Genomic DNA, 14,918 nt, shown 5'->3' with positions numbered 1-14,918 from the left:
TAACAAACTTCAAACATAATCCTAAACAAATGTAAGCAATCCAAACAAAATCCTCAAAGTCCAAAGCAAATGAACTTAAACCGACACTACTTTTACTCCTTTCTCCTTTTTCCGTATCCATCTCCAACCATCCGTTAATCGACATCGATATTCATGTGATCCGGTTCCACTTTATCATAAATTTCTACACGAAAAAAATATAATGATAAATACAACGTAAACAACAAACAAGGATGTATTTCGGTGTATGTCAAAATTACCTTTTCCAATGTCATCGAACTCAACCGAATCTTCGATGTAGATTTTCTTTTTAATTAATGCACGAATCCAATCCTCTGTACATATTAATGCCTCGATAATCGGAGTTGATAAAGTAGTTTGATAAGTATCGACAACTCTTCCGCCTGTACTAAACGCCTCCTTAGAAGCAACACTGGATACCAGGATAGCCAATATGTCTATAGTGATAGGAAGAAAATCTAATTAACACTATCATGTTATTATAAGTAATAAAAACAAACTACTAATTAGTAAACATACCTTTCGCCATTTTCGCTAGTACAGGGTATTTTGAAGATGCAACCTTCCACCAACCCAGAATATCAAATCCCTTGTAATGGGCCTCTTCTCCATCGTCTAGGTACCTCTCAAGTTCTGACTTGGTGTTATAAGATGTAGAACCACCATCCGCTTTAAATTCTGTAAAAAAGTCACTCTCTCCTAGTGATGATGGTTCAGAGTTCTCCTGACTTGGTGAAACTTTATCTGAACCTTGTTTTTCACTGCTTGATGCATAATGCTCATACAAAAGCTTCAATTCATCCTTTATACTATTAACTACAATTTTAACTCGTTTCTTCAAGTCATCTTCTGTCTCATCGTCTTTTTTTTCAGCCCTGAATATTCTCTCAAATCCAAACTGAATAACACGAACCTTTAATCTCGGATCTAAATTTGCAGCAAAATACAGAATGTAATTAAATGATCTGCCAGTCGGTAGATTTCTCCAGTACTTGTCGAACTTCAGGTGAATTTTAGCACCCATAAGTTTACCTTCCAAGTCAGATCCGTCTTTCATCTTCCTTAAATGCTTGTCTATATCCATAACCTCGTTAAAAAATAAATTAACGGTAACTGTTTTTGTAGCAGAAGCGTTGGCAATTTTACGCTGAAACAATTCTAACACACTTGCCAATTGTCTCGCGTAGTTCCAGTCACTAACTCTAGGAGCATCATCACCCATATCATTTTTATAATTTGGGTCATCCACATCATATCTGTTAAACGGCTTCTCAAATTTTTCTTCCTTGTCTAACATCTCCCAAGTCGACTTCCATCTTGTAGCCACATCTATACCTATGAATGCTTTGCTTTTGATCTTTTCTGCCTTAACACATTTTTTAAAAGTGTCTAATCGCTGAGGAGACATTCTAATATAGCGAATTGCATCTCTGATACGATCTATGCATGTTGACCCATCACGTAAGCCGTCTTTCACAATCAGATTGATTATGCGCCATACATCGGATGTGCAAGTATCTCCTGTCGAACAAGAGGTTGTTTAACCTATTTTTTAGAAATTGTATGGCAACATCATTAGCTGACGCATTATCTAAAGTAATGGTCAGCACATTTTCAATGTCCCATTCTTTTAAACAATGAATAAGGGACCTACCTATCTCGTCTCCCTTGTGGCTGAATATTTGCTTGAAGTTGATTATCCTTTTGTGTAACACCCAATTGTCATCTATAAAATGAGCTGTAACACACATATAGTTAACCAGCTGACTTGAAGTCCACGTGTCTGTGGTTAGACACACCCGTGTGCTATTCTTTGCAAAAAATGACTTCAACTTCCCCTTTTCCTCTAAAAATATCTCCCCAATATCCCTCACAATTGTAAACCTGCTTGGCATCTTAAAAGTCGGATTAAAACTTTCTATAACCCTTCTAAATCCCTAATGCTCAACTGTTGAAAACGGGACCTCGTCTATTAACACCATCTCTGCAATGGCTCTTCTACTCTTTTTTGCACAATACTTCCATGCCTTTACCTCACCACTACCGCCCTCGCCATCATCGCCTTTTTTCAAGAAAATATTGCTTTGGTTTTTTAATCGATCCGGATGCTTTTCACATCTCCTACTGTGTTTACTCAACGCCGATGTACCATTTTTATACGGGTCCGCAGCCAAATCTTTCGAGCAATGCTTGCATCTTGCCCGTTGGTTTCCGTCCTCATCTTTATACTTCTCAAAATCAATCCAAACAGTAGATTTTCCTGTCGTTTTCTTCATTGTTGTGGTCTTAATTTTCTTTTTTGCAGTTTCTTTTTCGACATTTTGTGACTTCCTCTTTCCTCTTCCGTCCACGTGAGAATCCTCGCTTGATACATTCTCGATGTCGATATTTGGTGAATCCATCTACAGTTTGTCATAAAACATACAATCAATTACGTAATCATTAAACAGGTAAAGGTATCAAAGATTTCATTTAAATGTGTCACTTTGTTTACATACTTAGATGTCATTAGTTTACATACTAATCAACTGTCATCAAACTTAGATGTCTAGAAGATATATGATTATTGAAGTCAAATATTTACAAAAATATGAGGCTGCAGGCTGCTTAATGAAACACTTTAACTTTTAGTGCTTGTAAGTTAACTGTCACCAAATTTAGTTATGCGGCTGGGGTAACTTAACTGTCATCAAATTTAGTTAACTATCATCAAATTTAGGCTGGGGTAAGTTAACTGTCATCAAATTTAGTTATGCGGCTGGGGTAACTTAACTGTCATCAAATTTAGGCTGGGGTAAGCTAACTGTCATCAAATTAAGTTATGCGGCTGGGGTAACTTAACTGTCATCAAATTTAGTTAACTGTCATCAAATTTAGGCTAGGGTAAGTTAACTGTCATCAAATTTAGTTATGAGGCTGGGGTAAGTTAACTTTCATCAAATTTAGTTAACTATCATCAAATTTAGTTAACTGTAATCAGGTGAATGACTTTAACTTTTAGGCTGGGGTAAGTTAACTGTAAGTCAAATAGAGAAACAAACCAACAACACAAAATAATTAACATGCCTCAAAAGTAAATCACGAGTAGTATAATCTGTTTACAGGAACTTCTGTATCTTAAAACTTTTAAATATAATCTGTTTAGAGGATAAATCGTATCATGTAATTGTTTTTTTTAATATCAAAAATTTGGATGAAAGTCGGAAAACTGGACGACTTGAAGCTGCTGTTCATGCTGCATGTAGAAGTAGGAAGCAGCTGGTCTGCAGCATGTTCGCAGCTGGTCTGCAGCATGTTCGCACTTCGCAGCGAAATCGAGCGTACCTGGATGACTTGAAGCTGTTGTTCTGTCTCTGTCGTAGGAATGTGTGGCCGTATGGCAGCTTTTGAACTGTCAGGTATTCTCAAATCTCACGTATTATATGCCTACCCTACTGATAATCTTAACTCAAAGATATATTTTTTTATAAAATTGGGTTTAATAGATAAGTATATCTTCGGTTTGTTATGTGTTTTAAAAATTCAGATGTATTAGGTGTTTTAAAAATTAGGATATATTCTTAGTTTTAAAAATTCCTGAATTTTGGTGTTTTAAAAATTCCTCTCCCTAAAAATTCAGATATATTAGGTGTTTTAAAAATTCAGTTATTTTTAATGAAATAACTCTGACGATTCATATATTCAGTTATACTGAAAATGAAAAATAAGAAACCAAAAAATCTTAGTGTTCAATTTATAGCAAAGAAAAAACAATAGCAATAACCGTATTCTTATTTTTTTTAATCCACCTTTTTTCTAATTAAAAAAATCAATAAACGAGCCGGCTCTAGTTTTTCTAATTAATTAAATAAATAAATAAACAAGCCGGCTCCACAAGTCACGTGTTGGCTTGAGCTTTTGAAAATCCAAGCCTGAGCCAAACACTTTAGTTCAATAAAACACTAAGGTTCGGCTCGACTCATTTATAATCCTACTTTGTGAATATAATACCAGCATATCTTCATAAGATATTACACTACCTTGTTTTTGTCACACCCTGGCTTTGCGGAAGCGTGGTTAATTTGGTGTGACTTCTTAATACCATAGCTTAACCATAACAAAGCTATATGAAATAAAACCATGCAAGATCATCCATTTAATTATGTTTTAAAAACCAAATACAGTAACATTGTCTTAACGGAAACACATCCTAACGACATAAACATTGTTCAACAAACACAAACATCAACATGACATAAACACAGTTTAAGGACTGTGACTTGTCCAGGAAAGAGTCACATTCCCTAAACCCGGATGACCTCGTAACTAGTGCAGCGGGAAAACGTGTCATACCGCGCCAGATCCTTTAATTCCCTGAAATACATGTAAGTTGAAAAATCAACAATAATGTTGAGCGAGTTCATGTGTAAGTGAGTAAATAAACCTTTGTATGTATAAGCAATCCTGGTATGTAGCAAATAAGGGAATTGAGATCACCAATGGTTTGTAAGGCCATTGATATGTGTGAAGTGCAAGTAGGAAGACTCAAACCTAGCAGATTTCGCGATGGGTACACAGTCACCACCTGGTCCATTAGGCGGGCTCAGGGGTTGGGCTCGCTACACCCAGATTAATGGCCTACCCTGAGGATTAATGGCCTCAAGTTTCCGCCTACCCACTCACATGATCTAAATAGTAAACCTCCTTACGCTAACCATACCATGTATAAAGTATTTGTAATCATAGTAACATGTATTTCACCCCCGCAGTTTATAAAACTGAAAACAGTTAAGAGAAAAGGGGGACATGAACTCACAGTGGGGCGTCTCTACCAAGTATGTCTCCTGATCAAGCAGCTGTGTGACGACCTACACGTACTAACTCTATTAGACGGACGGCCGTGCCTTAGCTTTATGGTTTAAGTTTTTGGGAAATAGTTAGACAACTATTTCGTGTTTACTTTCTGTATATACTTGGTAATCCTTTTCCTTCCCAAGGATGGGGGATTTAATACATGTGTGTTCGAAATATATTATTAAGTCTCACTTAAAATATATTTTATTTCTAACTCCAAAATATAAATATTCTTCTCAAAAATATTATATTTTCTATTACATAAAATTTTCCAAAATAATATCATGACAAAATACGCTTTGAGTCATATTTTCTTAATAATGCGTAAGTTACGTTTTAACGATCGAGTGGTAATAATAATTACCGGTGTAACTTATATACTTAACGTAGTGGCGTTCATATTATTTTGGATTTGTTAACATTCGGTAATATTATTTTTACCCTAAAAATAATATTTGTACATTTCACAAAATAATCATAAACACATATCAAGTGACTTTATGAAAAATATATATACTAAATATATATTTACCAAGTTTTATTTTGTGAAATCCCACCTCCGATATTTTGTAAATAAGGTCGTGGCGAAATCTATAATTTGAAAACAAGTCGAAAAATATTTCTAACACTTGTGGTGAAAATGATTCTAAGTGTTAGGTTTTTAGAAAAAATTTCGCCAGCGTTTCCTCTGTAACTGGAGGTGGCCACGCTTTCAAGCGTATCATTTTCTTTTATAAATCAAATCAACTATTTTCTTATTTAATCGAAAAAATATTCAACGCATCAAACTAGTCAATAAACATGTAAATCGCAAAAATTACATGAACTTGTGATTTACTCAAAATATGAAGTAAATCCCATTATATTTAGTGGATCTTTATATAAAGCAATCCGATTTCGTAAAAACCTTGTTTTTAAAGAAATTCCATCTTTACAACTCCTTGCAGATTTTTACAAAAATAGTTATTTTGTCGAAACTTTGTGTTACACATGCGTTTACACACTTGTGTGTTCTAAAAATCATTCTTGTTAGTGTAAGATCCGTCTTTAGAACACATGGTTTCTTTGACACTCGGTCTTTTGAAAATACCGCTTGTAGATCCGTAGATCTACTAGTTTTAAACACTATTTCGTAAGTAAAATTATTTTTACACAAGTTCAAGTTTCGCGTGTGGTGGAGTTTCATCATTTAACCCTTGTTACACTTAAACAAGCTTTATGTCATAATCCATGATCATGACCCATCCGGGTTAAACGATGATCCGAGCTACCACAACATAGATCGGGTCCAAATAACTACACAAATCAAATACTACAAGATTTGCACAACAAACAAGCTTTTAACCATCACTTTTAGCATTTTTAGTAGACTTTTATGCTTCATCTTGCATGTTTACGATTTTTAACCGTTACATATCATTTTAACCATCTTAAAATAGTTCGAGAAGGTGATTCAAGTAACTTACTACTAGCTCGAGGCTAGGGAAGAATCTAGACGCAAAAAGAGAGGATAAAAGCAACGAGAAGAGGTCCTTCGCCTTCCGAATGCACCAAGCCTCCTTATACGTGATCCTTAACGCTTGAATGATCTTGGAATGAGATGAACTAAACTCGAAAAATTGATGGGTGGATATAGGGGGTTCGGCCGAGAGCTCTTGAGAGGGAGAGAGTGTGTGTGTGTGTTGGGTGAAAGGTGATGAATGTTATGAAGGTTCTAAGCTTGTTCTTATAGACATTTCATAAGTGTATTATCCAAGAGTTCATGTGTAGGCTTGATACTAGACAAAGGAGATTAAATTAATCATCAAGTACACAAGGAGGTCACAATGTGACCGAGTTCGGTCAAGGGGGGGGGGTAGTTTAGTTCAAATCCTACCATTAGTTAGTTATTAGTTAGGTTAATCTAATTAGCTAGGGATTAACCCGGTTACTAGTGTGTTGTGTGTTACAGTGGGTGTTAGGGTATTCGGGGACCCTAACTGGCTCAGAAAAAGATGAATAATGTTAATGGCAATATTTTTATGTTCCGGGTATAGTCCGGTTGTTCGGTTGGATAGTAATCCGTTAAAGCGCTTAACAAAGCTTTAAAGTGTCGTTAATATTAATTTTAGTGACACAACTTATTCCCGACACTTTGGAAAGTGTCTAGTAATATTTTTCTCATGTTTTGGCACTTTATTAGTTAATCAAGTGCTGAATTTTTAGTTAATGTGCTGAATTTTGTGCTTAGAGTACGTTTTGGCACATCCGATCACTGTAACTTATTCCTAGAGACGCAGTTCTACAACCCTTGTATCCCTACACTCACTATTGGTGTAGTAAACTATCTTGGGCTCATATAGGCCTTAGAGGCAGTATCTGCCTGATGCTGGCTTTATCAGCATGTTCAATAGGTTATCCGTTCATAGTGTTACTGTGCTTTTGGTGTATCAAGGTTGTCACAAAGGTGCTGCAAGCAAAACATGGAGTGACAGCAAGTAAAATATAATGTAAATAAGTACATTTATCAGCATTCAAGTAGCAGCTTATCCATAACTTCAAGCAAGCACAGTAATTATGCAATAATCAATTATTAATTAAGTCGTACGGAACCTGGTTTAGTGAGGGTTGTCACATTCTCCCCCCGTTAAAGAAATTTCGTCCTCGAAATTTGTACTACCTTAACTCCTTTTGGTCACGTCACACAAGTATAACATCGAGGTAGATAGTCATCAAACCGCATCAAAGCTTACTCACACTTGGTGGTTCCAAGAATATTTAACAATCCACACCCTAGGGTTAAGAAGGTGGGTGCTCTTAGCAGTTGATGTTAGAAGTACAAAATGTGCTTTACGTATAGCCTAATGTATTCCAGCTAGCAGGGGGGTCCACAAGAGAGGAGTTTCAACTAATAAGATCCTCAAATGTCCGATCGCAGTATCCAAGCGTGTTCTCACGAAACATAGCACCCTCTATATAAATTCAAAAATTTTCATCTCAAATGAAATGGTAAAGTGATCTGTCAACTCCCAAGTAGACAAGTGGCAAGGTTCAGTGCGTTTCACCCTTTTGAACTGTGAGGATACACCGAATGAATACAGACGAACCTGGTGTATCCTTGCTTTGATTTGTAGTTGCATCAGGAATATGTAAATGACAAGTCAACAAAAGTTTATGTATTTTGCGTGGAAGGGTTGACCATGATTAGCACAAGCTACAAGTTTGTAATGACACCACAAGGTATCGTAATGACAAGATTCGAAATAGCGGTGACTGAACAAAATCACCGAGTTTGGAACCAGATGAAGGTGTACTGAAACAATATGAAGGTTTGACTTATGCCATGTTATAGAGTTTCCAATTAAGTACGGAATATCAAAGAACCACTGTTTCCACTCGAAGATGAAATGTAATAAGCATCGCAAGGCATTTGATTGACAACGAGGGAATCGTTAGGAGGTACATGGTGCTTATGAATATATGTACCATTGTCTTAACACACAATTGTGTTAAGACCGCTTTGTTTGTGAAGATCGCAAATGGATTGTTAACAACTAAATAGGGAATTGAATTCGTATACGAAGTGAGTAACCAAATTAGCGCAGGCTTCAATTTTGCGAAAATACCACCGCGAGGTATTGAAATAGATCAAACGTTTTAGTGGAGTCGTAGACCAAATAAGTCTACTACGACTTGAAACAAAAGAATCTGTGCCGAAGTATTAGGATATGATGCTCTCAATGCATCATATGGCGTCTCAAATTAAACATGTGAACTGGATAAGTTCAAGCAGTTGAACCTAGTTTCAATGTAACCAAACAATAAACGTACATATCAACAAGGAAATCTTGACATGATAGCAAACATGTAACTTGTAAGCAGGTGGTTTCAATAAGTGTGTTGACTTGATAACAAAAGAGTCAACAATGACCAAAAATGTAGGTTATTCGAATCGCGAACTGGTAATTTGATTTGACAACGTAATATCTGAACATTCATGAAGCACTCATTCGAAATGAAGCCGCATGCGTAGCAAATGGCGCATGGGTTATATATAAGTTTTCAAGAAATGAAGCGATGCGTTCTTACTAAAAACGAAGAAGTGATCAAATACGAAGCAAACGTGCGTTCGCTCTCAGCGAAGGAAATCAACGTGATGCAACTACTTTGAGGGGAGTAGAAATGCAATATCTACTCGTTAGAAGTAAGATTGAAGATTTCAACGGAAGCAAATTTAAGTACTTTCAATCTTTAAATGTCACACCCCCAATTTCCACGTGTCACCGGTGGGCCCGGTGTGGGGTACAGTGACGTAGTTGGCATCGTCATAGACAATCAACACAATATAATAATGCACAGCGGAAGCAGAATAGAAACATTTCAACTTTTAAATAAAGTGTAATAATAATATCACAGTAGTTGAAATGGATCCACAGGCGGATCAAATAAAAATAGAAATAAATAGTTCAACAGATAAATGTCGTCCGAGTTTGCGAGACTATTGTGGACGCTCTCTAGGAAACAGCCAGCCTATTTCCGTATAGTACCTGCACTTAATCTTTTGGAAAAATACGTCAGTTTACACTGGTAAATACAAATCGACCGACTCATTTTGAAAATGATTTAAAATTTATTTAAATGCACAAGGCATAAATATTTTATTAACTTGGGATAATTATAAAATATAAACTTGTGAACGATTTACATGCACTTATATCTCTGGTGGCCCGGGATCTACTGTCCGGGCTAGAGATTTAATTGACACACCACATCAAAGAGTTATACACGACGGGTGTACGCCTACACCCCGTGCTCTGGTCGTGGCCATCTCGTAAGATAATGCCAAGGATATCCGGGACATGGTCAACAACCCCCCAAAGCCTTTAAGTAAGACAAAACTGTTTAAACGAAATCACACAAGCTATTCAAGACTGAACACCCATAGGGAGCAGGACTTGTGCGCCCGATCAAGCGGTATTTTAAATACCGTACCCCAAGCCCGTATAGGGAAAATAAGTCAAAATGTATTTACCTGAGCAAGTATAAGTCACAAACGATAAGTGGTGATAGCTTTTACCGGGCTTCCTAATCTGGAACAAAGGTTTATAATTAACCTATTAGATTCCTAACGGCCTTTTATTTAAGCTTAAGCTTTGACCGGTTAGTTTTAGGAGTGATACGGTTTACGCACGATTAAGCGAAAGACCGGATAGAATGTGATTTAGACCCGACAAGTTTGAATACTTGTATAATATGGGTATACTAAATACATTCTGGATTTTGAAGCAAAAACGATATCGTTTGACCCGTTTCGGTCAATTTACGCAAACTAGTTACGTAAACCGAACCGAACGCGAAAAGGGCGATACGGGTAGCCAAAAGATTCAAATGCAAGTTCCCTGAATTAATATGCTTAGAGTATGATATTATATCAGTAAGTTATGTCCTATATTGCCCGGGATAATTTTAAACTCAATTTATGCCTTAGAAGGGCATTTTGGTCATTTAAAAGATAATAAAAGGGTAAAATTAGAAATCTGAGTTTCGGGTCTGGTTCATACAGTAATTATACTTAATATAACATATTATATTAGTAGGGCATGACCCATATGTCAAATATATCATTTAAAACCAAACTATGCACCATAGGGGTAATTTAGTAATTTCACAAGGGCTAAAAATGCCAAAACTGGAAACCTGAGTTTAAAATATCATACTTACTGTTATTATATGAAAATATGTGATTTACATCAGTAGGTATAAGTTTTATAGGTTTAAAACAAGTACAACGCTTACTATGCGCTTAAAATGCTAAAAATACGATTTAAGGGCGTTTTCGGGTTTTCACAGTAAATCTGAGATTTTTATATTTCCAGATGTCTTATAATAATTTATTCATCATATAAAATCAGTAGAAAAAGGTTTCGGGTCAAACGGAGGTGTAAAACTCTTTTTATGGCTAAAACGGTCAAAACCGACATAAGCCGAAATGGCTAGGTGATCGAGGATCCGTTCAGCCAAAAATTAATTAAAAATCATCAAAATTCCCAGAATATTATATATAATCAGTTGGTAAAAAGTTTTGTACCAAAACGTGGCCAGAAACGGGTTCTACGCAAAAAGGACCGTTTATGTAAATTTATTATATAGTTTTACGCTAATGGCCATAACTCACAATCTGGACCACCAACTGATCCGAAACTTTCGGTGCAAGTTTATATAATAAAAATAAAGATCTCTACTCTTTTACTTTTCCAAAAATCCCGTTTTAACTCAAAAAGGGCAAAATAGTCAACTTTATGCATAAACCGGAACATGCATTCGAATAGGCTAAACATAGACTCAATCAAGGAAAATTCCAGAAAGTTTAACTAAAATAAAAATAGTCAAAAATACTTTCCAATACAGATCTCGAACATGCATGTACGAATCCGAATCGATAGTCTACGAAATAACCGTTTTACAAGACTTTCGGTTCCGATTCGTGGCTATACTATAGATCGTCGAGTTGATGATGATTAAAACACATTCTTATATGTATTACAAGTTATTTTTAATGATCAATCAGGTTGCATGTCATCTATACCATTAATCATGTCATTTTCCACAAAAATCACTTCTGTTGACTTTTTAGAACCATGTTTGACTCGACATTAAGCATGCATGTAGTGGGAATCAGTTAGTACCCTTTAGAGGGTTTATTTCCCACATAAATACTAATCTATAACAAGTTTCAATTCAAGAAATTACTGAAAGAAATCCGTTTAATCAGAAAGTCAAAGGTTATGAACACCCAGTTTGACTTTTACTAATAATCAAAGCATAAACGGATTAGAGAACGAATTGAATGCTTACAAGAGTCCTATAAGTGTTAAATGATCACTAGGAGTCGGCCTTGTTGATCAGAATTCCTCCAGAAGGCTTGCCTTGAGAGTTCTTGAGAGCTCTTGTGAGAATGTGTTCTTGTTCCCAATTGAAAATGATCAAAAATGGTTGCAAGAACTGATTTAAAGCTGATTCTTGAGGTGTACTGTTGGTGTAGGCATGCAAGGGTTGCTATTGGTGCAAAAGGAGGCAAGAGACAACTGTTTTCAACTCAAATTCGGACCCAAATCAACCCAAAACGAATTTTCTGGTCGCTGGCAGTCCCACGCGGCCCGCCTGGGCATGTCCAGGCGGGTCGCCTGACCCTTCTGATCAGCCAAACTTGTTTCCAATTTGGCAGAAATGGTCCCTGTGCTTGTACGTGATGTTTCGGCTACTTTTCTCGACCCGTAAACCCCCAAACTTGGTTTTTAAGAACCTTAGGACTTTTACCTACATGGTAATGCTCTCGGATAACTTTGCGCTCAACCGAAAAGCCCTGAATTCGACATTGACGCTTCTAGTCCCTTAAGTACGGTTTTGGCCATAACTTTCTCATACGTTGACGAAACTTCATGAAATTTTAACCACATATTCTAGTGAGTATATTTTAGCTATACAAAGCTTCGGGTCTGCCAAAAGTTCACTCAGAGGTATAAATTAAACATGTTGACACTTTTGGCCCCTATAGTTTACAATACTTCACTTTTAGGCAATTTCCGCGTCGTATGATCCATGAACCATCCGTTAAAGGTTATAAACATTATGTGGGGTTATCATAGAGCCTATTTCTCCATTGTCGACACTTTGGACCCTTACGTTCCATAGTTTTCACGGTTTGTCACTTTTAGTCCCTTTAAAGTATGTTTTCACATAACGGAACCTTATGACACGTGTCAAGACATTATTGGACGAAATTTTTCGAGGTGTTACATCCTCACCCCCTTAAAAGAAATCTCGACCCCGAGATTTAATCAAACAAATGGGGATATTTTTCTTTCATCGTGGATTCCACTTCCCACGTGTATTCGGGACCTCTACGGGCATCCCATTTGACCTTTACAATAGGCACGTGCTTCCTTCGAAGCTTCTTTACCTGTCGATCCTCAATCGACAAAGGTTTTTCAACAAACTTTAGACTTTCGTCTATGTGTATATCTGTATGCGGTATAACCAGTGAATCGTCAGCGAAACACTTCTTTAAGTTACAGATGTGAAACACATTATGAATGGCACTAAGCTCTTCAGGCAAGTTTAACTTGTAAGCGACTGCCCCGACACGTTCGATTATCTCGAAAGGTCCTATGTATCTCGGGCTCAGCTTGCCTTTCTTTCCAAATCTCATCACACCTTTCCAAGGTGATACTTTGAGCAACACTTTTTCACCCACATCAAAGTGAAAATCTTTGCGCTTAGGATCCGCATAACTTTTCTGCCTATCCCTGGCAGCTTTCAAACGATCACGGATCTGAACGATCTTGTCTGTCGTCTCGAAGACGATATCTGGTCCAGACAACTGGACATCTCCAACTTCTGCCCAACAAATGGGCGATCTACACTTTCTACCGTATAGGGCCTCAAAAGGCGCAGCCTTTATGCTGGAATGGTAGCTATTGTTGTAGGAGAATTCAATCAGTGGTAGGTGCTTATCCCAACTACCACCTAAGTCGATCGCACATGCTCGAAGCATGTCTTCCAAAGTTTGAATAGTACGCTCACTCTGACCATCGGTCTGAGGATGATAGGCCGTACTAAAATTCAAACGAGTGCCCAACGATTGTTGGAAACTCTTCCAAAAATGTGACGTATATCTAGTGTCTCTATCAGAAATAATAGATATAGGTATACCATGTAGCGCTACTATCTTATCAACGTATAATTGAGCTAACATATCCGAGCTATACGTCTCTTTGATGGGTAGAAAATGAGCTGACTTAGTCAGTCTGTCAACTATGACCCATATGGTATCATTTCCCTTTTTCGTCTTTGGCAACTTGGTGATGAAATCCATTGTCACCATTTCCCATTTCCACTCGGGAATTTCAGGTTGTTGAAGCAAACCTGACGGCTTCTGATGCTCAGCCTTGACTTGCGCACAAGTCAAACATTTGGCCACATACTCGGCCACGGACTTTTTCAAACCAATCCACCAGTAGTTTGACTTCAGATCCTGGTACATCTTATCCGCTCCAGGATGAACGGAGTATTTAGAGCTGTGGGCTTCCTGGAGGATAACATCCCGAAGTCCTCCATATACTGGAACCCATATTCGTCCGTTTAGTCGTAACATTCCATCTTTGTCGTGGGATAACTGCTCCTCAGTTACTCCCAACTTTTCTGCAGGATAGTTAGCTTCCAGCACAGCTTCCTTCTGTGCAGCTAACACCCTTTCATTCAAACTATTTCTTATTTCAATGCGCTTGGCATTGATTCTGATCGGTTTAACCCTTTCCTTTCTGCTTAAGGCGTCGGCAACCACATTTGCCTTGCCTGGATGGTATCGTATCTCGCAATCATAGTCATTGAGAGTTTCCATCCATCGCCTTTGGCGCATGTTCAATTCCTTCTGATTGAACAGATGCTGGAGACTCTTATGATCCGAATAAATTATGCACTTGGTTCCATACAAGTAATGTCTCCATAGCTTTAATGCAAATACAACCGCACCCAATTCCAAATCGTGGGTGGTGTAGTTCTTCTCGTGCACCTTTAGCTGGCGAGAAGCATAGGCAATGACTTTGCCTTTCTGCATGAGTACACAGCCCATGCCAGTATGCGATGCATCACAATACACCACAAATTCCTCTATTCCATCGGGCAATGTCAATACTGGCGCATTGCTCAGCTTCTGCTTCAGAATGTCAAAGGATTCCTGCTGCTTAGGGCCCCAATCAAACTTAGTCTTCTTACGGGTCAATGAGGTTAGGGGCGCAGCAATCCTTGAGAAGTTCTCGATGAATTTCCTATAATATCCTGCCAATCCGAGGAAACTGCGAATCTCGGTAGGCGTCTTCGGCTCCTGCCAATTCATGATTGCTTCGACTTTAGCGGGATCTACTTGGATACCACGCTTGCTAACAACATGTCCAAGGAACTGGACTTCACGAAGCCAAAATTCACACTTCGAGAATTTGGCATAAAGCTTCTCTTGATTCAGAAGTTTGAGAATACAACGAAGGTGTTTCTCATGATCAGCTTGGCTCTTCGAGTAGATAAGGATG

The 14,918-nt window shown here is 37.6% G+C and overlaps 1 protein-coding gene across 1 annotated transcript; it reads right to left on the bottom strand.

The window, feature by feature from the left end:
- Positions 1-134: 134 nt before the first annotated feature.
- Positions 135-1,429, bottom strand: LOC118483998 (zinc finger BED domain-containing protein RICESLEEPER 2-like). Its single transcript, XM_035979845.1, has 3 exons — positions 541-1,429; positions 261-479; positions 135-184 (listed from the first exon to the last, which is right to left on the bottom strand). Exons 1-3 carry the CDS (start codon positions 1,427-1,429, stop codon positions 135-137), a joined length of 1,158 nt encoding a protein of 385 aa, XP_035835738.1.
- Between the last annotated feature and the right edge of the window lie 13,489 nt (positions 1,430-14,918).

The sequence above is a fragment of the Helianthus annuus genome, chromosome 11 (assembly GCF_002127325.2).
Source record: "Helianthus annuus cultivar XRQ/B chromosome 11, HanXRQr2.0-SUNRISE, whole genome shotgun sequence".
Lineage (NCBI taxonomy): Eukaryota > Viridiplantae > Streptophyta > Magnoliopsida > Asterales > Asteraceae > Helianthus > Helianthus annuus.
This window is presented reverse-complemented; position numbering and strand designations above follow the sequence as displayed.